The sequence below is a fragment of the Thamnophis elegans genome, chromosome Z (genome assembly GCF_009769535.1).
Source record: "Thamnophis elegans isolate rThaEle1 chromosome Z, rThaEle1.pri, whole genome shotgun sequence".
NCBI classification, from domain to species: Eukaryota; Metazoa; Chordata; class Lepidosauria; order Squamata; family Colubridae; genus Thamnophis; species Thamnophis elegans.
Genome location: NC_045558.1, coordinates 101144261 through 101168507, shown reverse-complemented (window position 1 = coordinate 101168507; position 24247 = coordinate 101144261). Strand labels below are relative to the sequence as shown.

The window sequence follows — 24247 nt, the reverse complement described above, 5'->3', positions numbered from 1 at the left end:
CAAGGGACAAAATTGTTAACCTCCCTTCTCCTATTTATTGCAACCTCAGTAATTACTAGGGTCTCACTAACTCAGCAGAATATATGGTACTAGGTAAGTTCTAGGGGAGGTGAGGGATCTCTAATTTGAAAAGTTATCCTGGGATCCAGGCATCTAGAGTGGCTTCAAGGTACTTCTGGTCAATTCTGAGTCTTGTATGACAAAACTTTCTCCACCCATGACTTGGTAACGGCCAGACAGATCTGGCCTGTTCATCCAAGATCAGGCCAGGCAAGGGCAATGATGTTTCCCTATCTATTGATTGGCAGGCTGTCATCCAACAGCCTTGTTGAGAGTCCCTAATCCTAATTCTGGCTGCTCTGAACACTTTGCACAGCTTTTCACCAACAAAGTTACTCAACCTACCTGATTTTTGCAGGAAAATCAGCTCATGGTACACCCCATATTTAGGCAATAAGAGATGCTGAGGCTAGAAGGTGATTTTGCTCTTATTCCCTGGCAAACCTTTTGCCTACTTTATATGCTTATTGATTTCTTTTTGTTTCAGTTTTGACTGTTGAAGTTAACAGTCTAACTGTTTTGGCTGTTAACTGTTGCACAATACCTAGTTAACTTCAGCTTGAGTTTTAATTTATTTAATAATGGCAATTTATTCTGTTTATTTTGTGCATCTATATTTCCTTGTTGAAGTCAGAAGGTTCAGAGAAGTAAGAAGATTCAACACTGATAATTTTTGTGCTACTAATTAACAACTGATAGTTTAATAAAGTGAATGACAGGACGAAACCCAGGTGGTTACAACTTTCTTCACCAAGACATTGTAGTTGATTGTGCTGTGTAGACACTTCAGAACCAGGAAACCTAGTTAAGAGAAAAGGTGGCAGCACAATAACAATAATGGAATATATATATATATCCATATTTCAGCACTTGCAATATATATATAATGCAAGTGCTGAAATATGGATCCTTTTTCTCCTTCCTCTTTTATTCTTGCTCATTTATCTGCTGTATCCACTTAATATTTTTAAAGATGAAATTTTTAAAGTACACAAATAAGAAGAAAATAAGTTCCTGATTCTCATGATTAGAACAGGAAAAATAAACCTTAAGTACTTATGCCAAATGAAGATAGTGGAACTGCAACAATTGTGGTTTTGTGTCCTCAACTGCAACCACTAGCACAACTATGTGGTTTAGTTACATGCTTGGTTAAGTTAAATTTTACCTAGAAACAAATGAAACCACTAAGTTTGCATTTCAAGGCCCAATCCAGAAAATCATTGATATAAAATAAGACCATGTATATGTTATACCAAATCTCTTAATAGTCCTTATCAACAGCCCTTTAAACTGGACCAGTATTATTCTTCCCACACTACACATATGGAAGAAAATTTTTGAAGAAACAATTCTCCCATAGCAGTTTTCCACAACCTTGGTATCTGCCAAAAATACAATTTTATGTTCCTAGAATTCCACAACCAGCATGCAATTACAAAGAATTCTGCACAGTTGTAAGTTATATATATGGAGGTCACCCAGTTTGGAAAAAGCTATAAAAGTGTGGAATGTGATTTGAAGTACCCTAGCTCTTACTGTAATACATTTTCACAAATTATTCACATATCAATGGAATAGAAAAATTAGAGAAAAATATGTATGCATTTTGTGATTGTGCATATTTGAATCATTCTGTTGTCGCATCTATCTACAGAATTGTTCTTTCAAGGCAAGCTGGATTGTTTGAATTTTTATTATTCAAAGTCTAAGGAGATTTTTCTGTTCGGTTGTGTCCAATTCTCAGAGACTGTTTGGACAAGTTTCTGTAGTTTTTTTGGCAAGATTTTTCAGAAGTGGTTTGCTATTGCCTCCTTCCTAGAGCTAAGAGAAAATTACTAACCAATTAAGTCACCCACCTGGTTTCATGCTTAAAGCAGGACTTGAATTCACAATGTCCTGTTTTCTAGCCTGATGCTTAAACACTACACCAAACTGGCTGAACATTTGTTTGTTAGGATAGGCTTAAATGTGAATGAACTTATTTCCATAAGTGAGCAAAACTCACTTAACAACTGCCTTGCCTGGCAACAGAAATGTTGGGCTTAATTGTGGTCGTAGGTAAAGGACTGCCACTACTGATACATATATATGATATTGTATGCCAGACAGGTATGAGTCCCATCACTTAAGAAAACTTTAGCCTTTTCTTTTTTAGAAAATGAGCAAACACAAAGTTTATGATTTCAAGTATCTGAACTTTATAGGGTTTCAGTTCTACAGCTGATTGTCTTAAATATGATGGACCAGAATTAGCATCCCTACTGGTAGATGTAGCCTAAACATCTGGAGAAAAACCATTTCAAAATGACTAATTTATGGCCTGATCAGAGTGCTTATTCCTTCAGGAGCGAGAAGGAATAGCACTTTTTCCTCATGCTATTATGGAGAAGAATCAAATTTAATTAAATATTGTAGCTGCGTCTTTCCTTATACAGTCTGTGCTCAGGTGAACATATTGTCATGCCATCTCTACCAATTAATTAATTAATTTATCTGCAGTCATTTTCATTCTGTGGCATTCTCTCTTTGGTAGCTATCTTCAGTCTAGTGCCTTTGAGATGAGCTAAGAAGATGCTAAGAAGTATTCAGTATAATTTCTGAAGATATTTTAAAAAGCAAACTATGCAGAAATGTACTAACATAATTATAAATGCAAGATATTTAGCTAATATCTCCAAAAATGGTATGTGGAAAACATCTGGTAAATGTTTGGACATTTGAATATCAAATATCATTTGAATATCATTTACCGGATTTTTTGAGCCAATCAGTATCTGCCAATCTCCACTCAGCAAAGATTACTTTGTTGTTTTTTAAGGAAGATGTAAGGGGCTATCTCAACTCTTTGTTATATCTGTTTTGTAGCTTGATCATAAATCAATATTCTGGAAAATCCAGAACAAACAAATATGATAAATGAAAAAACTGGGAAGGGGGCTTTACATGGTTTCTAAAAGAATTGTGTGAGGCTCTAAGAGTTGCAACAAAAATTGGTCTATAACTGTTAATTTTATTGGGACAGAAAGGGACAATCATTTAACATACGCAGAAAGGTCAAATAGTTGCATTTAATTTATTTAAATTTCATAATATGAAATGTATAATGTTATAATAATTTAATTTTAATTTTGTTCTTTTAAAAATATTATAAAATATTTTGATTACCTCTGGATTTTGCCCCACTTCACATAAATTTACTGACAGTTTATTGCCATTCTTTCTGACATTCTGATTGCCATTTGAAATTAATAATTTATTTTGGATAATATATTCATTTTAATAACTGCTATTTTTATGCTTACCTAAACTAATCCTTTTAATCAGTGGCCTCCAACCTTTTGGGCAGCAGGGACCGATTCCATGGAGAAAGGTTTTTCTGTGGCCCAAAGGGGCGTGGTTTCATGTGCTGCCTACATCCTGAAGATGGGGCTTTGCTTGTTTGCGTGGATTAGTTTCTGGCATGCCACGGACCAATACTGATCCACAGACTGGGATTTGAGGATTACTGCTTTAAATAATCTAATGTAATATTTACAGTATGATCTCCCATATTCCATTCAAAAACAAAATGTTGCCTTTCATTTGGTTTTAACTTTTATTTATTCTGTATTTATAATTATTTTATTTCACTTGTAGTGATGTTATTGCTAAATTTTATATTTTGTATTATCATAAGCCATGCTGATTGTTAATGCAAATAGGAACAGGGGACTATAAATTCAATAAATAAATAAATAAGCAAACAAGCAAACAAACAGCATAAATCAGAAAAACTTATACATTTCTACAGTTAAAAAACTTGCCATAACACAAGTAAAAAAATGTGACAATTAATGTCTTTAAAACTTAGCTTATGGTCTTTATTAATATTCCTTGATTTATGTTAAATACATAGAGTTAAGAGAGTAGATGGACTGGATTCTTGTGAAGAGAGCTTATGTCAAAATAAACTTCGTTTAATGGAACTGTTTGCTAACCAATGTCATTGTCCTGTATGTAAAGACATATTTTAGATCATCACGTTAACTTCCTTTTGTAATGCTTCACCATATTGCCCTGTTAAGAAAAAAATCACCCTCTTTGAAATTTTAATCCAAAATAGCTCAAAAGGCAGTTCTTTTCTTTTAGTTCTTTATCATCAAACCACAGCTACTGATATATCTCAAAATACACTCGTTCATTTTTTAAAAAATGTTATAGTATATTCTCTAAATTCTTAAAAAAAAACCTCACTAGAGAACAATAAGGATCCATATCAAATATTGGAAATTTTAAATCGTATCAAAACTTTACAGAGGAAAGTCCAATGATTAATATATTTCACTCCATAATAAAAAAAAGTCTTTGTTCACACAAAATGTTTAAAGAGCCAACAGTTACACTTGCACAGTACACTAAGTTTTCTTGATGTTACCTATACTTAGCATTTTGTAGTTTATACAAAATATATTTATATATATTGTGTGAATCCAGTTGTTTACTTAGGTTATGGTTAAATATAATATGCAAACCCAGAAAATGAGATTATTCAGCAAACCCAGAAAATGGGCTTATTCAGAATTAATTGTATCAGAATGAAATAAAATGAAAACCACTATGTGGGAATCATCTCTGATCTTCCTTGTCCCTGGAGGAACCTTTCTATAGTTAAAGTAATTAATTAAATAGCCCTTTTTATTTTTTAAACAATGTTTGATCAATGGTTTGTCGGTGCTTAGTTCATCTATTTACTCTGAACATTTCCTACAAAGATTGACATTATCATCATTATTTTCATTACCCTAATTTCAAGAATTAACAATCTCAAGAGGAAATATGCATAAAGATCAAAATTCAAGCAAGCAATGGACAGCATCTCTATTTGTATACAAATGAAACTTCAAAATGTAATCAGAAAAAATGTACATTTCATTATTTTCTAAGTTTCTATTCCTCATGGTTCTCGAAAATATACATGAGAGGTTTTGTTCATAAAAAAGGACTTTGCTGGTTTTTGGTTCTCACTATATATACTCACTGTAGACTAAGGATTGGTATAGTTTATGTCCGTGATGGCGAAGCTATGGCACGTGTGCTACAGGTGGCACATGGAGCCAATTTTCAGGGCACGTGAGGCATTGCCCTTTCAGCTGGCCAGCACGCAAGTGTGCACTGGCCAGCTGACTTTGGCCTTCTTTTGAAGCTGTTTTTTGCCCTCCGGAGGCTTCCTTGAAGGCTCCGGAGGTCAAAAATCGGCCCTAAGGACAAACCGGAAGTCACCATTCCCAAACTTCCGGGTTCCCCATAGGTCTGTTCTTCACCCTCCCCAGGATCTTAGAAAGCCTCTGGAGCCTGGGGACAGTGAAAAAACCACAGCAAAAGAGGGTGTGTGTGTGTGCATAGCATTATGGGTGGGTGCGGCACGCCAGCACACAACCCCCCTGTGCTCCCCCTGCTTTTGGCACAGAAACCAAAAAAGGTTCACCATCACTGGTTTATGCAATATAGAATGAATGGATAAATATTTTACATGGATTTATATTTAGTAAACATGGAAAATGTTCAATGTGTATGATGTATATGAAGTAGAAAATGTACTCCTTATCAAAATATACATATTGTCTTACTCTGTGGTCTATAGCGGAAAATAAATATGATAAAGCAATATAAAGTAAAACATAAAATACTTAAACGAGTAACTGCAAGACAAGAATTAAAACTAATTTAACCTGTCTTCCATTGCTGCCCCATTTGTTTATACCCAATTTTCAGGAGACTCGTGAGATCATTTTCCCTTTGCTTAAGAAAGAGTTCCTGAAATAAATAAATAAATTGGAACAAACCAGGGTCCAATCCACATAAAATTTACTTATGACAGATTCCATTTATACTTTAATGACAGCACTATTGCAAATAATTTAAATAAAAATATTATGCTAAGTCATCCACAAAAGCCAACATTTTCATCAAAACAATGAAAGAAGCATATTGTTACAAATGCAAGCTCTCTTCCTTTTATACCTGTGTGTATATTACAACACAGCACACAGATGCACATAAGAGTTTACAGTGTAGCATTGTGCCATGGTATTTCTCATTGGCCTATCTTGCTCCCTCCCTGAAGATTAGCTGACCTGTGGTCCTTTGTGGTTCTAATTTAACTGTCCATTTCAAAACTTTCACTGCCTCTTGACCTTGAATACGACAGCCTTCAAAGAGAAGTCATCCTTGGCCAACACATTTTTATAATATAACCAGCAATATTACCAGCAATACATAAATAGGCAAGCATTAATAGTAGCAATAAAATGCAAAGGAAAATGCCATTGAATATCACCTCCCCCCCTTTTTTCCCCTGGGTTCTAAGAACCATAATTGAGATCAATCAGAGAAAAATCACACCCACAGAATATGTTAGAACTTCAGGAAGTTCAATATATTTTGTCCAGAAGTGAGAAAAAGGTCAGAAATAACCAGCTTGGGAATAGGAGTAATCAGACGTTCTTTGCATTAGAAATGGAACAGGCTCCATTTTCTGTCCAATAGGCATCTTTGGCATTATTGCTGCTTCTCAAATGGTTGTCATAGAGACTATGTATGGCAGGGTAAATAACATCTTTAATACAAGGTTAGTCTATGCCACTCACACGTATACATAAATATATGTGCACCGAAATACAGACATGTTTTTTCCAGCCCAAACTGGTGTTTGCTTTTTTCTGGACATGAACCTATTGTCATTTTTATTTTCTAAGCATGCAACTGGAGTCCCTATGGGGCTGAGGAAAGACTGAGCAATCTATGATACCCTGTCCCCCCAATTTTATATCTCTCTTTCCTAAATCTCTTCTATTCTCCCCAGTTGTGCAGTGGAACACAGGGGTCTCTTTGTGGCTTCTAGGTGGCTAGAAAAACTCTCAGCCACTGTGGAAGGAAAAAAAGTATACCTCATAAACAAGACCAACCTATACACAACCAAACAAGAGAGCAAAAAACCACAATGTTATCTGCCAACTCAGGGCGGATGAATGGGCAGAGTATTGTGGGAGAGGAAACAGCAAGGCAGAACAGAAGTACCACCCTTTTAAAAAGGGCTGAGAATGAATGGAGCCACAAAACCTTTATTTGTCACATATAGTTTGAGTGCTATTTTTAAGGTTTCACACATGTGATATATTTACCAGCTAAGGTTGTCAGTGGGACAATGACCACTGAGATTACCTTATATATGATCTTATTTTAGAAATGTGGACTACTAAGAACTGTGTTGTGTGCTCCTGAAAAACCATGAACAGCAGTACAAGAAAATTTAGAGTATCAGCTTCAAAACTGGATCTAAATTTCTGTGATTTGAAGGCTTAGATTACCAACTGGAATATCTTAACTTAACCCCAGGAACAGATGTCCAAATCACTTTAAAAAGCAGGCCCTAAAAAGAAAAAATGTGTTGTGAGCAAGTACTGCTGTCTCATAATTTACTTGCAGCCTTGGATATCTTGTCATCTTCTAAATCGATAGTGCTCTAAATTACACAATCAAGGAAATACTCATGTGTGACATTCAGTTGTTTTCAACCTTAAATTTGGTTCATCTTATTTCTATATCAATTGGCAATTTTTTAAAAAGTGCCCCAAAATTCTTACATTTAAATTTAGACTACAATTTAAATGTTTCAATATTCAACTAAAAGTATGTATTTCAAATAAACAGTATCTCACAATGTAAATATTTATAGTAACCCTACACCTTTTATTGGACAAATATATTGGAAAACTTATGGGGAAAAAGTTCTTAAGTGCTCATATTGGTTTTATGTAACAAAAACAGCAAAGTCGATATAAAATGTGATCAGAATAAAGATTCTCTGTATAATCCCGGATGTCAGATGTTGCTTTAGAAAGATTACTACAAATTCTCTGCTTATGTTATGGGCTCGGTTTTCCTTGACTGAGTCAAGCTGCTTTCTTGATGCTATCCTTGGACATAGTTCGGTACTATGAACCCAAAAATTTGTTTTTAAAATCCAAGCAGAGTAGTAAGTCACTGTACTTTTGGAATGAAACCAAAACTTTATATTGAAATGGCATAGAAAACAGGGCAGAAAGAAATACCCATCCAAGTAATATTGCTACTGCAGTTTTCTTTTCAAAGGAGTACGCTTATGTTGATGAACTCATAACAGAAAAAGAGAATTGCAAAATGAAAACAGGTTTTGGTGAAAAAAAAAAATCCCAGGGAGATACAATCGTGTGTTACAAGCAACACACATATACCATTACAATCAATAGACATGTTTCATGGCACCATAAGCTTGATACATTGGAGCACAATTTTTTTATGACATATATACTCTATTGGAAGCAGTTTACCATTATTACTTTGCTGTATCTATGATATTATATGCCAAGCAGCAACATTTCATGATGAAAAACACTTTATGCATTTAGAAAATATTTTACTAATCTTTAAAATTATTTTTATTACTTTTGTTCAGCGAAGTAATAACTTGAGTTCACCAATCTCTACCATGATTGAAGAAAGGTAGAAAAAATATTTCTGCAGATATGCTATAATTTACAGAGCACAATTCAAAGGGCAAATGCTAGAAACACTGTAAATCCTATCTCCTGTGCCACCTCTAAAAAACCAGTTTTCCTCAAAATAGGAAGTTATCTTGGAATTTTATTTGATTTGCAAGTACCTTGCAAAATTCTCCTTGCACACTGCGGAAACTGAATTCAGGATTTGACATATCTTTTAGAACTTATGTGAGCAATCTGCAGTTTTTCAGAAGTTGTTAATTATGCTAGTTAATGATACATTAAAAGATTTTTTTTCTTATAGTTCCTTGAATTTGCCATCTCTGCATCAAGACAGAATTGCAACTGAGTGCAAAATGAAAACTCCCCCAGATGATAAGAACCAATGGATTCTTACTTTCCTTGGACTTAAGAGCCCAAAGCCCAAGAGAAAATGAAAGAGGAAGTATTTATGAGTCAAGTCTTTTTTTATTGCACTTCTGCGAATTACAAACCCCCAGGAAAATTTTTGACAAAACCCCCATAAAAATGAACAATGTTTTTGTACAGGCTCCATTTATTGAAAAGAAAATTTTGCAGATATTTTCCATGACTATCATGTCCTATAGTGAATGGAGGGAGGAGGAAGAGGAGGTGGTGGAAAAAAATGTCATTTGGGCTTTCAGGTATCAAACCAACCTTCCAAATCTGGTGTTCTTCGAATGTATTGGGCTGCATAGGCATTCAGTATTTGGGCTGCAAATATTCAGATGACCACTAAAGAGTAGTTATTTAGTGGTCACCTGGATATCTGCAACCATTTATAGAATGCCTGAGTGTAATTTCCAGAAGTTTGGTTATGTGCAATTGCATCCTGAAAATGTGATTACTTTTATTTCTACTCGATGTTTTAGTGCAGCCACCTTTACGGAATGACTTAAAATATATTAAACATAAATTAAAATAAAATATTTATCAAACTTATACCATGCCTGCACCCTCCATTCCCAAAAGAGGAAAAATGTAATTTCTGCATTGCTTGATAATGGGCTAAACTGTTTCGTATATCATCCAAATTAATGGACCTTTCAAGAGATGATCTTACAATACTTTTGTTTTTAAATATGCAAGACTATTCAATTAAACAACAGAGGAAAACTAGGTTTCATTTTTTTTTAATTGTAAGAGTTTGTTTTAATGTTTCCTATTTATCCTAAGATTATATAATAAATAAATATAGATATAAAATCCAATTTCTATAGCAGTTTAACATTGCTACAGTTCTAAAAGAGAGCTTTTACATGCATGATTGGGTTTTATTCATAAAGATAGTCCTACTGCTTTACCATATCAATTTCTTACAGCAGTGTTGCCAAGCATTACAGTGAATTTTTAGTTAGATTGGCATTGGAAGTCTTCAATTAAATTATAGCTTCAGTTCTAATGAATATCAAATTCTGTCTTACATTTCTGGTATTCCACCAACGTATTTCTTATGCTTTTAGTTATTAAGCTTTATACTTTGGAATTTGCCATTTTCTACAATTTAAAAAGGGTTTCAAAAGCTACATATGAGCTATTTTACTTGTATTTCTATGATTGCTTTTCTTAAATTATTGCCATTTCAGTATAATGTCCAATATCCAACATAAATTAAATATGTAGATTCTTATGCCACACTCAGCTGTTGAAGATGAAACCTGCTGCCACAGGCACCAATACATGCCAAATTGTGCCAAGAACCATATTAAGAACAGGTATAGATTAAGGTCTTTTAAGTTATCACCGATCCAAGATTTCTAGAATTGCAGCCTTTTCACTGTAAAGACTACTTGAAGTTAAGCTTGGTTCTTAATGACCATGGATACATCTATTGTGCACATCTAATTTTTATAGCAAGACCATAAAATTTATTTGCTGCTGCCTTCTTGTAAGATGGATTTTCAATTTTCTAATTCAGCCTGAATGTCTGATTTTTTTTCTGACGCTGCCGTTCCAAATATTAACCCGTTCTGAAGTTGCTCAGACTTTTTTCTAGATCAGCCAAAGTTTTACCACAGCTTTGACCTTCTCTTCCATTCTGCACCATTTTACATGTTTAATTTATGGAATCTGTTAAACATTTTGGGTTTTTTGCTATAGACTTTGGCAAATGCAGATTTAAAACTAATTCAATGTTGTAATCCCTTTTTTCTCAATTTTGTTGAAAAGTCTTGACTACTTTTGCCACCACTCAGTCTTGATATATCAAATGGGAATAATAATGATCTGCAGTAACCTTTTGAATAGTTATTTCTGAAAAATCTGAGAAAAATTATATTTAAATTTAAATTACATTTAAAAGCTAACAACTTGACTATGCCATAAGGCTTATCTTCCCTTTATAAAAACGATTTCATCAAGTTACAAAGAAAACATGCAGTACAAGATCCAATATATAAATTATTACTTCTTGTGCTTCAATTAGCAAAAATGGGAGCTTTATCTGGATTTCTAACAGTAAAAAATTCAGTGCTACTACATAGATCTCCTTTACATATGACAAAGGAATATCTTTCCATGTGCTACCACCCAAATAATGGGGTGCAATATATTTGGGGTCTCTCCAGTTTCCTCTTGCACAGATGCTGCTGTCAAAAAGAACTTAGGTTTTGAAAAGTATTTCAAATCACTGATGACGTTTTCATTCACTGACTTCGTTCCTCTTTTTTCCTTTCAAGTACAACCTTCTCTGATTAAAAATATTTTAAAAGCATTCTTATGCTCACTTATTTGAAAATAAGTTGAGTGTGATCAATAGAATTTACTTTTACTTACAGTGTCACATTGTTTATTTGTGCGATTTAATGATAATTTGACATTCTATGCAGTTTTAGAATAGTAATCTTATTAAAAATAGCCTAAATAAAACTAAATGGAAATTTACTATTTCCACTCACATGTAAAGAACCAGAACGGATGTGTTTGTTTCAAGCTGGCAATTGCAGAATCACCAGTTCATCTACATTATGCTCAGTAAGAGCCCCTCCTTCCCTCCAAACTTTGCATTTTTATTTTCCAAAAAGAGAAATGAAAGGAAGAAAAAGACAATGAATGAGGAGAACATGATTAAAACTAATAATTCTCTCCGCCTCTTTGTGGTAAGGTTTGGGAACGAAGTGACTAGTTCAAGAAGTTCAAAAGACCAACATGAAAGAAATTTGCACCTAAAAAAATAATAATACATTCTACTGCCAAGCGATGAAAAAGCATAATTGACAAGAAACGGAACTGCAGTTACAAGAACACCGATTACAAGAAAGTCAAAAGGGCTGTTTCTTCTTCTCAAGGACTGGCATGATTTTAGAGTGTGTGTTTTTGTTCTTTCCCACTTTTCTTCACCCTCTTGAGTTCAGAAAATTTGTTCTTAATTAAACCCATTTGTTTCATCAAGGTCTATTTGTACATTTATATTAGGTCAACAAATTCATTCAGAACATGCTAATATCTCTGGACAACACTATCAACTTTTCACTTCCATGTTTGAATGAGCTATCATAATGCTTTTACAGATACAATTTTCATAGCACCCTGTACTACCATGATCTCAGCAAATTTAAGAGAGAAATTCAGAAAGGCAGAAAAAGGGGATGGTATATCTATTTCAGATCTGACAACAATCTTCTTCATCTCTTTTGTCTACAGCTTTTGGTGGGAGGTCAATGACTGCAGAATGACTAAAGAATTGCAAACAGGTACTCTATGTATGTGTCTCTGGAGATAGAACAGATAGATATTGGAAAACTGAGACAATTATATTCGTGGACAAAATGTCCATCAGAGTAAATAAAACCCTTCATTTCTCAAGAAATCCTTCTCTATATCTGACGTATCACTAAGAAATGAGGGACATAACCATCAATTATGATCTGATAGTATTTCTCTATTGACCTATTTTCATAAGCCACTTGTCACAATGCAATTGCAGCCAGAATGGTAGGCTAAATAGACCTCTAGAATTCTGAACTGGTTCTGTAATTTTTATTTTGTCATTGCTTTGTCTGACTCATCATACTAATATACAATAAAGTGAAATTAAATATGTGTAAATTGCAGGCAACCAATATTTAAAATTGTTCCCCTGGTTACTTATTTTCTTTCTTAACATCAGAAGAAGTCCCTTTTATTCTTGGTTTGGAGCAAAACCAAATAATCTTTTAGTGTTTATTGAATAAATTATGGCTAGCAATCATGGTTTAGAATAATGAGTCGAATCTCTATAGAATGAGTCTGTTTTGATTTCCACTCCATACAACATGTATTGTATTATGAACTTCTACATGCCTAGGTCAGTCTGACATCCAAAGTAAAGAGCTACATTCTCTTTCAGCTGTATCTCAAAAATAACCATTACACTGGATTCATTTGGCTGAGAGCTGCTGAAATATAAAATTCAGTTCTGGAAGGCTTTTACAAGTGATAGATTTAATCCCCACAATCCTCAACCTTTTGTATTTTTTGTGCTAGGCTATAATAACCATTATCCACAGCCAGCAGGGAAAACTGTCTAGGCTTATAGGTAATGGGGAAATTGACTAGGATTGTAGGTAGTTTGAATGCACTATGGGAAAAGCAATCTTGCAATTATATGAACATTAGGAAAATGGGCCATTTCCGTTGAACTTATTAAATCTATATCAATCTGAACATATAAGATCATACAGATCATACATATAATCTTACATTACATCACTGAGTCGCTATTTGGAAAACAAAAATCCTTTCAGCCATCTGCAAGCAAACCCTTCTTCATTAACTGCTCTCAAAAATGTCATGATCAATCCACACTTTATCTCCTTGATTTTTGTTTTGGTACACAGTTGATACATTTGAACATAATGTCAAGGGATGCCCCTTCACATTTTATGTGATGTGGAAAAGGTATACTTTACATATTGGCATTAGAAAACAAAATAGTAGAGATCCCAGGCACAGTAGTATGAAATGCAGTTTAGTTTGACTTTAAACTAGTTCAGTGAGAAGAACTGGAAAAGATATATATCTATATCTATACATACATATATATATACATACATACATACATACATACATACATACATACAATTCCTAATTCTATATTCCTAATTCTTAACATAATTCAATTTAACCAGTTTCTATTAACTAGAAGTGAAACTGCTAAACAAAGACTGTATCAAACTGGCAATTATCTGTTTCAAGATCAAGCAACAGTTCTTTCAGTAATTGTCAAATAGTCCACAGAATTTATTTATTTTTATCTTCCCTTTATTTTTCTTATGAATAACTCAAGGCAGTGAACCTAATATTTCTTTCTTCCTCCCACTATTTTCTCCACAACAACTGTGTGAGGTGATTTGGACTGACAGAGAATAGCCCAAAGTCACCCAGCCGGCTTTCATGTCTATGATGGGACAAGAACGCACAATATCCTGTTTTCTAGCCTGGTGTTTCAATCACCTACCTGTCTTTTCACTATTCAAGATTATTTCCAGGTTCTTCTACATCTAAATACAAAACATACTCTAGTGTAATCTTTTTTATATCTTATATCAGCCTTTTTATTATTGCAGATCTTTTCATCTTTTAAAAAATCTCGTCCCTTTTTTGTAAAAAAAATCAATTTTAGTGTTTTACATGTTTGCTAGCTATTTCTTTCTTTCTTTCTTTCTTTCTTTCCTTCCTTCCTTCCTTCCTTCCTTGCTTGCTTACTTACCTACTTACATAACACCTTTATTATTTTACATAATTTGTATTATGTAACTCATGGGTGCAAACATGACTAATATTTCACCCTCTTCCAATATTCTCCACAACAATAATTGGGGGAGGGGCAGGGAGAGGGTGGGGCAAAGTTGTCCAGCTGGCTTTCTTGTGGGACCAGAACTCAGTCTAGTGGCTTCTACACTGATCCCTTTTTTCTAGTGTTTCTAAAATGATTTTCTCCCCAGTGCAACTATACAAAACATTAAGTAAATGATGCAGGGGTGAGTTCCTACACGAACCGGTACCCGCTTGCTTGCGCATTTTGCTTGCACATTTTGCTTGTGCATATTGCTTGTGCATTTTGCTTGTGCATTTTGCTTGTGCATTTTGCTTGCGCATGTGCATTTTGCTGTTAATGGTTGTGCGCATGCATGAAGACCATTAAAAGCTAATAAACAAGATGCCAGCAACGGCAAAAGAGACCAGAAAACCTGTTCAGGGGCATGGCCAGCCTGGGTTGCTGCTACTTCCATGACCCAGGCCAGATTACCACTACCAGTTTGGCTGAACTGGGCCAAACCAGGAGCAACCCACCTCTGAAATGGTGAATGTATTTACCAGGTCACAGAGATATTTTTTCAGACAAACCATCAGGTTAAAAAGTAGCACCTTGTCATTGATCCCAGTGACATAGGAAAATACAGAGTAGTATCTGTTTGCTTTTTGGCAAGGCCTCCTTTCCCCCTTTACCAATGAATACTACCAAATGGAGGAAATTGCACTTTTAATAAAGCTCCTTGCAAAATATTTTATAAAGCAATAGCAGTAAGAAGTGAAAAGAACAAACAGACCAGCCACTTAAAACACAACAAAGTGTGCCCTTCCTGAATTTACATTGCTTTAGATTACAGATTAGATTTCTATAAACGCAAGTTTGCTGAAGAATTTGCTACAGCCGCTTAAAATTAGTCTGCCACGGCATCAGACCTCTGTAACCTATTTATCAAGTAGCTAAAATGTTACCCTTTTTTTGCTAAATATGGGAATGAAAATTGTTATAACAAACTGCTAAATAACTGATACTTTTTCCACCTTGTGAAAGAAAATTCCACCTAATATTATTTTTAAAAAAAAGATTTGAGAGAAGAGAACAGATGGCCAGTAACATAAGAATATGTTTTATGTACGGCCCAAACATAAATAATTAAGTATGTGTGTTTTGAGTTGGAAGTCCCCAATTCAAATCTTCTCCACTAATATGAATATTATCATATTGAATATTATGAATGAATAGGAGCATAAGGTACCAGTTTGCTCTGCTCATCATTTTACCTCATTTTCTTTCACACGTCCCTATCCTTTGGCTTTCTTCATGGTTGTCCCATGAAGCTTTGTTTTCTTCCTGTTTTTCTTATACATATGCACACATTCTTCTGCACCCACACCCATTCTCATCATTAAGGTGCACCTTTCCATTCACTTTCAAGGCCACATGTACCACCTTAAAGAAAACAGCCATTCCAGTTGTTGTTTGGTTTTGAGGGGAGGAAGCAAGTCATAGCAGGAACCAGAACAAATGCTCAGGGGGGTGTTAGAGTGCATAGATTTTGCTATCTCTAATTGGTGGGCAAAAGTTATCAGCAATGGGTTGGGCTTTAATTGGTAAATTGACTTTGAATATCAAACTGAAACAGCAAGCTTGTGACACTGTACAAAAGTACCTCCATTAAAATTATGCATTAACACACTTTTTAATAAGCCAGAGGTTATCTATATGGATGTGGCAAGTAAACCATATGAATTGAACTAAGCCCAGATCCAACAGAAGGAAAAAAAGTAAGGAAGAGTAAAGTATAACATGAATATTTTTAAATCCTAAGTTATTTTCTGAACTAGATTTCAGCTGAGTCAGCCAGATGACTAAGCTGTTCTATTTTACAGAGCTGTGGAAGAACAGAGCCCAATGTACTTACAGTTCATTCAAAACCATGGACCTCTGTTCTCCCTTCATGCTTCCATGCAGAGTTTAGAAATCTATGGCTCAGAGGCCTTTCTTCTCACTCAGCACAAATAAAGAGCAAGGTAGGTGTTACAGCAGCTCTCTTTGACACATTTTAAATTCACACTTCACACCCCTTTTCTGTAATCTTTCCCTCGTCAGACCTTGATTAATTAAAAAGAACATGCAAATCAAGATGCTAGATTTTCTTTTCTTTTTTAAAAGCAAAAGTCAAAAGCTCACTTCTCCCAAAGCTTCTACCAGGTTCAACATACTAATAGGTAAAGCAAATCTCAAGATAATATTAAGAACAATAGATAGCTAAACATCTTATGTGTCTACATGGCAGAGTAATAATTATTAATGTTAATAATAATTCTATAATAAATCATATCTGCCTATCCTAGGTTCTTGGGAAGGACTTGATGGGTGGACAAAAAAAATCCCAAATCCAGTCTGAACATCTAACTGGTTGTGTGAGAAGCCATAATTCCACATAGACTTGCAGGGTTTTCTAATGAATATTAATTCAAATTAACATAAATCCTTAGGAAGAATCCTATTTTAATATTTGTCACATTGTTTAAACACATCGTTAAGATACTGAGACAGCTTTGTGTGATTTTTCTTGATTCTCAATTGTCAACTGGCTAGTATTTTGATCTGTTTTCCAGTTAAATATTGTGTGAACTCCTGTTTCCTGGCCGGATTCCTGGTTTGATTAACAGCTACTTTTTCAGAATTAATGGTTGCAAAATATAATAGTATGAGATTGGGAAGGTAATTTAGTTTTGATTGCTTTTTGTGTAGCAAATTGCTATAGACTACAACTCTGTAAATAGCAGGAAAAAAATTCTTTTGGAGTTCATGTGCAAACAAAATGGTATAAATTCACTATGTTGCAATCCAAATTGCTGAATAGTAATACATTCAATTAAAATATTTATTGCCTAGACCCGTGATGGCAAACCTATGGCACGTGTGCCAGAGGTCGCACACAGAGCCCTCTTTGTGGACATGTGTGCCATCACCACCTGATCTTCGGGTTTCCAGTACGTGCATTCACACGGGTTAGCTGGTCTTCGTGCACACCAGAGTCCCAGAAACCTAAACACCAGCTGGCTGGTGCGCATGAGGGTGCCAGCCATCTGGTCTTAGGGTTTCCAGCATGTACATGTGCACCGGTCAGCTGGTCTTCGAGTATCTGCGCTCCAACACGCATGCACATCCATGCACAGGCACATGCACATGCACAAACATTCCAGTTTAGGCACTTGGTGCCGAAAATGTTCATCATCACTGGTCTTGACCACTTTTATCGTATATTCATTCATTTTCATTTCCTTTATTTGTATGCCGCCCTTTTCCCTGGGGGGACTCAGGGTGGCTCACAATTCAAAAAGGGAGGGGGGGAAAGACAAACAGTATTCCAATATGGAAACAATACAACATATTAAAAGAGAGCACAACAGTCACACAATTCGGGTGGGGTTGGAATATTAACCCCAGGCCAGCCGGGACAGCCAGATCTTCAAAGCGGCGCGGAAGGATTGGAGGGTGGTGAGGGTCCGAATCTCCACAGGGAGTTCGTTCCAGAGGGTCGGAGCAGCCACCGAGAAGGATCTCCTCCGGGTAGTTGCCAGTTTGCACTGGCTAGTAGATGGAATTCGGAGGAGGCCTAATCGATGCGATCGTATCGGTCTAGTGGAGGTAATTGGCAGTAGGCGGTCTCTCAAATACCCAGGCCCACTACCATGAAGGGCTTTATAGGTGATAAGTAGCACCTTGAAGCGCACCCGGAGATCGACAGGCAGCCAGTGTAGCTCGCGGAGGATAGGTGTAACGTGGGTGAAGTGAGGTGCACCCACAATCACTCGCGCGGACGCATTCTGGACTAGCTGAAGTTGCCGAATGCTCTTCAAGGGCAGCCCCATGTAGAGCACATTGCAGTATTCCAGCCTAGAGGTCACAAGGGCACGAGTGACTGTTGTGAGGGCCTCCTGGTTCAGGTAGGGACGCAACTGGTGTACCAGGCGAACCTGGGCAAATGCCCCCCTGGTCACAGCTGACAAATGATGTTCGAAGGTCAGCTGTGGGTCCAGGAGGACTCCCAAGTTGCGAACCCTGTCTGAGGGGCGTATAATTTGACCCCTCAGCCTGAGAGATGGAACACTTGGCCAATTTGCGGGAGGGAAACACAGCAGCCACTCGGTCTTTTCTGGATTGAGCACAAGCTTGTTGACCCCCATCCAGTCTTTAACAGCCTCCAGACCCTGGCTCATCACATCCATCGCTTCGTTGAGTTGGCACGGGGCGGACAGATACAATTGGGTATCGTCCGCATATTGGTGGTATTTTATCCCGTGCCGTCGAATGATCTCACCCAGCGGTTTCATGTAGATGTTGAAAAGTAAGGGGGACAGGACCGAACCCTGCGGCACCCCACACGGAGTATATCAGGAGTATTAGAAAAAATAAAAATTCATAGATTTTTTTTATCATGATACAGAATATTGGGTAATTCCAGATTCATAATTTATTTTTTTACAAACAATTGATGAGTATCACTTTCACATACACATACAATATAACATATAGTATACAGATTTAAGTAAATTGCAAGAAACTTGAAATAATGCTTTGAATAATCTTTTTTTTAAACAAATTAATGGACTATTTAAAGACTATGAAATTGTGTGGTATTAAGATTCAATTCAGCAAAATTCTCTTTTGATATTTCTGCCCACTCCAGAAGATGTTTACAAAGACCTGGCTATCAACTTTAGTACCTTCAGAAATGCAATATGGCAGAGGGGACACTGACACACAAGTATTGAATTTGTTCCTTAGTTTTCCCATTTTGGCTTAATATAGTAAGAGAAAAAATGACTGAAGATCAAGCGCTTTACTATACTTTATACCAAAAATTTGATTAATCCATGAAAATCTGGATTAATCATGAATGAAGCATAGGCAAAAATATCATTTTACTTAGATGTAAAGTATCTGCTACACCAGATTTAAAATCCTGCATTGTAGTTATGTGTTCACTACTCATCTATTAATAGACCTATTATTACTATATTGAAAAAATTAAGCAACAATATTTCATTTGCAGGAGAATCTCCCTAAAGATGGGCTTCAGCACGAGTCAGAAGTCAAAATCTCTAGTCCTGGTGACCTACCCAGATTGTACCCTGCAACATTATCCTGGGATACATATATTTGCCTTCATCCATGAATATTTGGTATGGGGGTGAAATCTACTTACCTTCGCTACCTGTTTGCAAATGTGAGCGCATACGCAGGACTTCCACACATGCACAGAGCATAAAAAATGGACATCGTGATGTCCAGATGGGTGGGCAGAGCTTGCTACCAAGCACGCCTGCAAAGGTAAGTAGAACAGCGAGGGGGGGAAAATCCACTGTGCCACCCAATTTAGATTATTTATATTAATACTAATATAAATCGTGTGCCATAGCTGATTGTCGGAAAAACTGGTTTGTCCAAACCGGTAGCATTTTTTACTACTTGTTCGGGTGAATCAGTAGCAATTTTTACTGGTAGCTTTTTTTACTGGTTCAGGCAAACCAATTTGAACTGATAACATTTCACCCCTGTTCAGTATGTATTTTACTATGTACTTTTTTATTTTTACTTTTTCTATTTTTTGAGGGGGAGATTATTTCTTGTTTTACATTTTTGTAGTTGTGCTTTATCCTTTCTTTTGTACATTCAAATACCATTCTTAAGAAATGTGTGCCAAATTAAAAAAAAATACAATACGAAATGCTGGTCTTTCACTGATTAAACGTACATCTCTTTTTCCATGTTACATGAAAATTACTACTGAAAGATCATAGTATCAAATGAAAAACATGGTGTAACTAACTGAAATCACTCCCAGAATATCTCCAAACCTTTAAATGGTTTGTTGTTGGTTTGCAATGGCAAAAGCATTCATCCTCTTGCCCCTTAAAGACTAAGTTTTAGTGGAATAGAATTTACTTTTCCAGAAAACATTTACCCCACAAAAACTTTTGCGATAATCGCTTATATTAATGGCATAGGGATATCTAGTTTTGAGAAATATATGATGCTGCTTCAATTCTATGAATCTCCAAAGTCAAGAAACTTACTGTGCTGTTACTACAATAAAAACCACAGGCCTTTACGGCCATTTAAAAGGTAACACAGTTACTATGACATTTTTCACAGACTGCAATTTCATGAATTCTTTGGTATATTATCCCAATCCTGTTAACCTTCCACAAAAGACACTGGCACTTTGGCTATTTTCTAGGTATTGGGTCAGTGGTTAGGCAAATTCAGCTACTATTGACAGTGTGATGATTTAACAATTTATCCTTGGATGGCAGAGGCTTATTTGGTGGGAAGATTTGTTTTAATCTTAACAAATTAACAAACAAATAAATTAAGTAAACAAACAGTCCAGAATCATTTGTGTGAAATGAGTCTATTTTATAAACCAAAAAGACACATAAATAAAAGGAATAGAATAAATGGGGAGGGGAATTGTTAAAATGACAGGAAATAATTACTGTCTTGTGTCTTTTTACAAAACAGTTGCTGATTATGACACTGATATTCTCGCTCATGTGTTGATTAATAACATATGGAGCATGATGAGACTTGGTATCCATTAAATCTATCTAAATCTTAAAATGCCTAAAATTTCAAATGTTATTTTGCTTTGAAATTGGCCTTTGAATTCCTTAGCTCAAGATTGATTAATTGATTGCTTGATTAATTGTCAACAACACACAATAAAAGAAAAATGTTTCTTGCTGGTTTTCAGATACAGTTTTTTTAAAGTCAGATTTGAATCCATCATTGTTCTGCTTAGGGATTATAAAATTTATGTAGTACACAGTACAACAATTAGATTGCTCTCAGCTAGATGGTAAGACACTGAAATAATAGATTTCTAAGGACATGAAAGTTCAAATAAGTTAATTTGTTACAGAAAAGATAAAGAAGCAATTATGAAAGAATCTTGTCAATTATATTTATAGAGAAATCAATATTTCAGCTCTTTGTTTACAAAACAGTTATAGCATATTTGGTTGAATTGGTTATCCCATGCAGTATGATAAGAATTTCTGGAGTTCCCCATAATATGTCTATGGAGATTCTCTGTCATCCACATCATGGTTGTCCCAAAGATGCTTTTTCAAGAGGCAACTGGACTTTCTGTTTTTTTCTTTGAAGATGTTTCTCATCCAAGAAGCTTCTTCAGCTCTGACTGGATTGTAGGGAATGGAAGCATTTATACTCCGTGCAGACAGCTGGTAATTTGCATTCTTGTAGTGAGTTGTTAAGGCCACTGGAGGTTTATGTGTCCTCGGGGTCATCTGAGTGGTTTGAATGAGGGTCAAAGAGTCCATCTATGTCAAAAATGAATAGCCTTCTCTCAACCAAGGGGGAGGCATGCGACATCATCTAACTCCAGTTTACAAAACGTTTTCAACAGTTCCAAGAAGGTGCCATACCCAATTGCAACACTCAGGTGACTCTGAAGACACAGATTAACCTCCATGTGGCCTTAACAATTCTAACAGAATCAAATGTCCAGCTGTCTGCAAGGAGTACAAATCCTTCCATTCCCCACCATCCAGTCACAGCTGAAGAAGTTTCTTGGATGAGAAGGAAAACGCCTTCAAAGAAAAAACCAGAAAGTCCAGGTGAAAAAGCACCTCTGGGTCCCTGTAATAAGATGTTTATTCTTTAAAAGATTTTTAAAAATCCTTTTATTTTTTCTGACTGCAGTATCTCAATTATCTAGATATTGAGATGAGTTACACCCTTAAGGATCAAAGCAGCTAAAGGCTGGTTTGCTTTGCTAGATAACTAGAACATACTTTGAAGAGCAGTATTTGAGGAATTGGCATTTTATAGACTTGTCATACTTGAAGCCTTCATAAATGTCTAGGGAATGGAATGGAATGGAACAGAACAGAATATTGTATTGCCAAATGTGGATTCACACAAGGAATTCATTTGTTCTTATTATGATCAATACTGGAGAGATATTATCAGTAGAAAGGCAAGATATAAAGGTAAATGGCCTGAATAATTATGTGCATCCACCACTTATATTTCACATAACTAACTTCTTGGAATCTCTCTGACACTTCCAGCTCCTTTAATAACACCAACCGCTATTAACCTCTTAGAATCAGAGCTTTATCACAATGGACAAGATTATCTTGATCAATCAAATGTCAATATATCTGATTTCACAAATTGAAAGTTTGGCACTTGAACATCCAGGAAATTCCATCCCAGTAAACATGATTATCTACTAATAAGAATGGCACTTACTGGTCATCTCCAACCTTCTTCACCCATGCCATATCCCTTTGCGACTGACTAGCTGCGAGATCCTAAGAAAAATAAGATCAAACTTTGTTATAAATACATACTCATGGTTATACAATCCCTAGTACAACAAGCCAGGGGAATACAGCTAAAGGAAAGCTCTATTTTGTAAATGGAACAAATAAGGTCTTATTTGCACTATTTCAACTTGATTTTTATCCAGATGGATTCCATTAATCTTTTTAATTAAAGTTCTAATTTGAGTCTGAAATAAATACAAAAAGCATGTCCTCATAACTAAAACTAATATAAGCAACAAAAGTTAAAAGAAAATAATGAAATTCAGAATGACAACTATTTTTTCAGGAACTATTTAATATTCATTACAGGAAAAGACCTATTATGCCTTTTAGGGGGGAAAATTATCAAAGTTCCCATTGAAAAATAACCCATATTATATATTGTTCAATATAACAGTTTATGAATCAAACTGCTATCACCTGGGCATCCCCATGCAGTTTTCTGAGCAAAATTTTAAATTTCCATTGAAAAATAACCCATATTATATATTGTTCAATATAACAGTTTATGAATCAAACTGCTATCACCTGGGCATCCCCATGCAGTTTTCTGAGCAAAATTTTAAAAAATGTTTCACCTAAATTTAGAACTGAGATTGATTAACTCAAAGTCACCCACTTGGGTCTATGTCTAAGGGAGGAATAGAACTGACAGTATCTATTTCTAGCCTGGGGAATCATAGTATATAGAACACAGAATAACAGTGTTGGAAGGGACCTGGGTCTTCCAGTCTGACCCCCTGCTTGAGGAGACCCTGTACCATTTCAGACAAGTGGCTGTCCAATCTCTTCTTAAAAGCCTCCAGTGATGGAGCACCACAACTTCTGAAGGCAAGGGATTCCATGGGTTAATTGTTCTCACCGTTAGAAAATTCTTCTTAGTTCTAGGTTGCTTCTTTCCTTGATTAGTTTTCATCCATTGTTTCTTGTCTTGCCTTTTGACGCTTTGAAAATAAGTTGACCCCCTCATCTTTGTGGTTGTCCCTCAAATATTATTTGATATATTGATAAATATGGTATATTATTAAGAAAGTTATATAACTATTTATGGTAATATGAATTAAATCCCAATGATCTTACTATAAAATAAGAAAGACCTATGTATTAGAAAATGGAAACTTATTTAAGAAATACAATAAATACAAGTGATTTTCAGATGTTTTAATTAGTAACTCAGTAATTGAGTGCAACAATCTGAAAATAAGACTTATCTTTTTTGACTAAAATAAATGTTCTGCTATTGTAGGAGAAGCAATGGCAGAACCTGGGGTGGAGTTAAAATAGATTAGATTAGATTAGATTAGATTAGATTAGATTAGACTGCTTTTATTTATAGGCCGCCCTTTTCCCTGAGGGGACTCAGGGCGGCTTACAACCTATAGGGAGGGGATACAAAATAGAGGTCAGCATATAATCCCTACATTGCCACAAATGAATGAAGTTCAACCGTCTTTGAATTCTGTTGACCTTATCTAACCCTTTAACTGTTAGTTGAGAAGATTTGGAGATATAGACATGATTGGCAATAAATTAGTTTAATT

The 24247-nt window shown here is 35.5% G+C and overlaps 1 protein-coding gene across 3 annotated transcripts in view; it reads right to left on the bottom strand.

Annotated features, from left to right (window-relative positions):
• Positions 1-24247, bottom strand: part of TBKBP1 (TBK1 binding protein 1) — a 74947-nt gene that overhangs the window by 9266 nt on the left and 41434 nt on the right. For all 3 annotated transcript variants that reach the window (XM_032237532.1, XM_032237531.1, XM_032237534.1), the window contains exon 7: positions 22630-22691. In XM_032237532.1, the coding sequence (XP_032093423.1) occupies positions 22630-22691 (62 nt within the window). The remainder of the gene's footprint in view (positions 1-22629; positions 22692-24247) is intronic.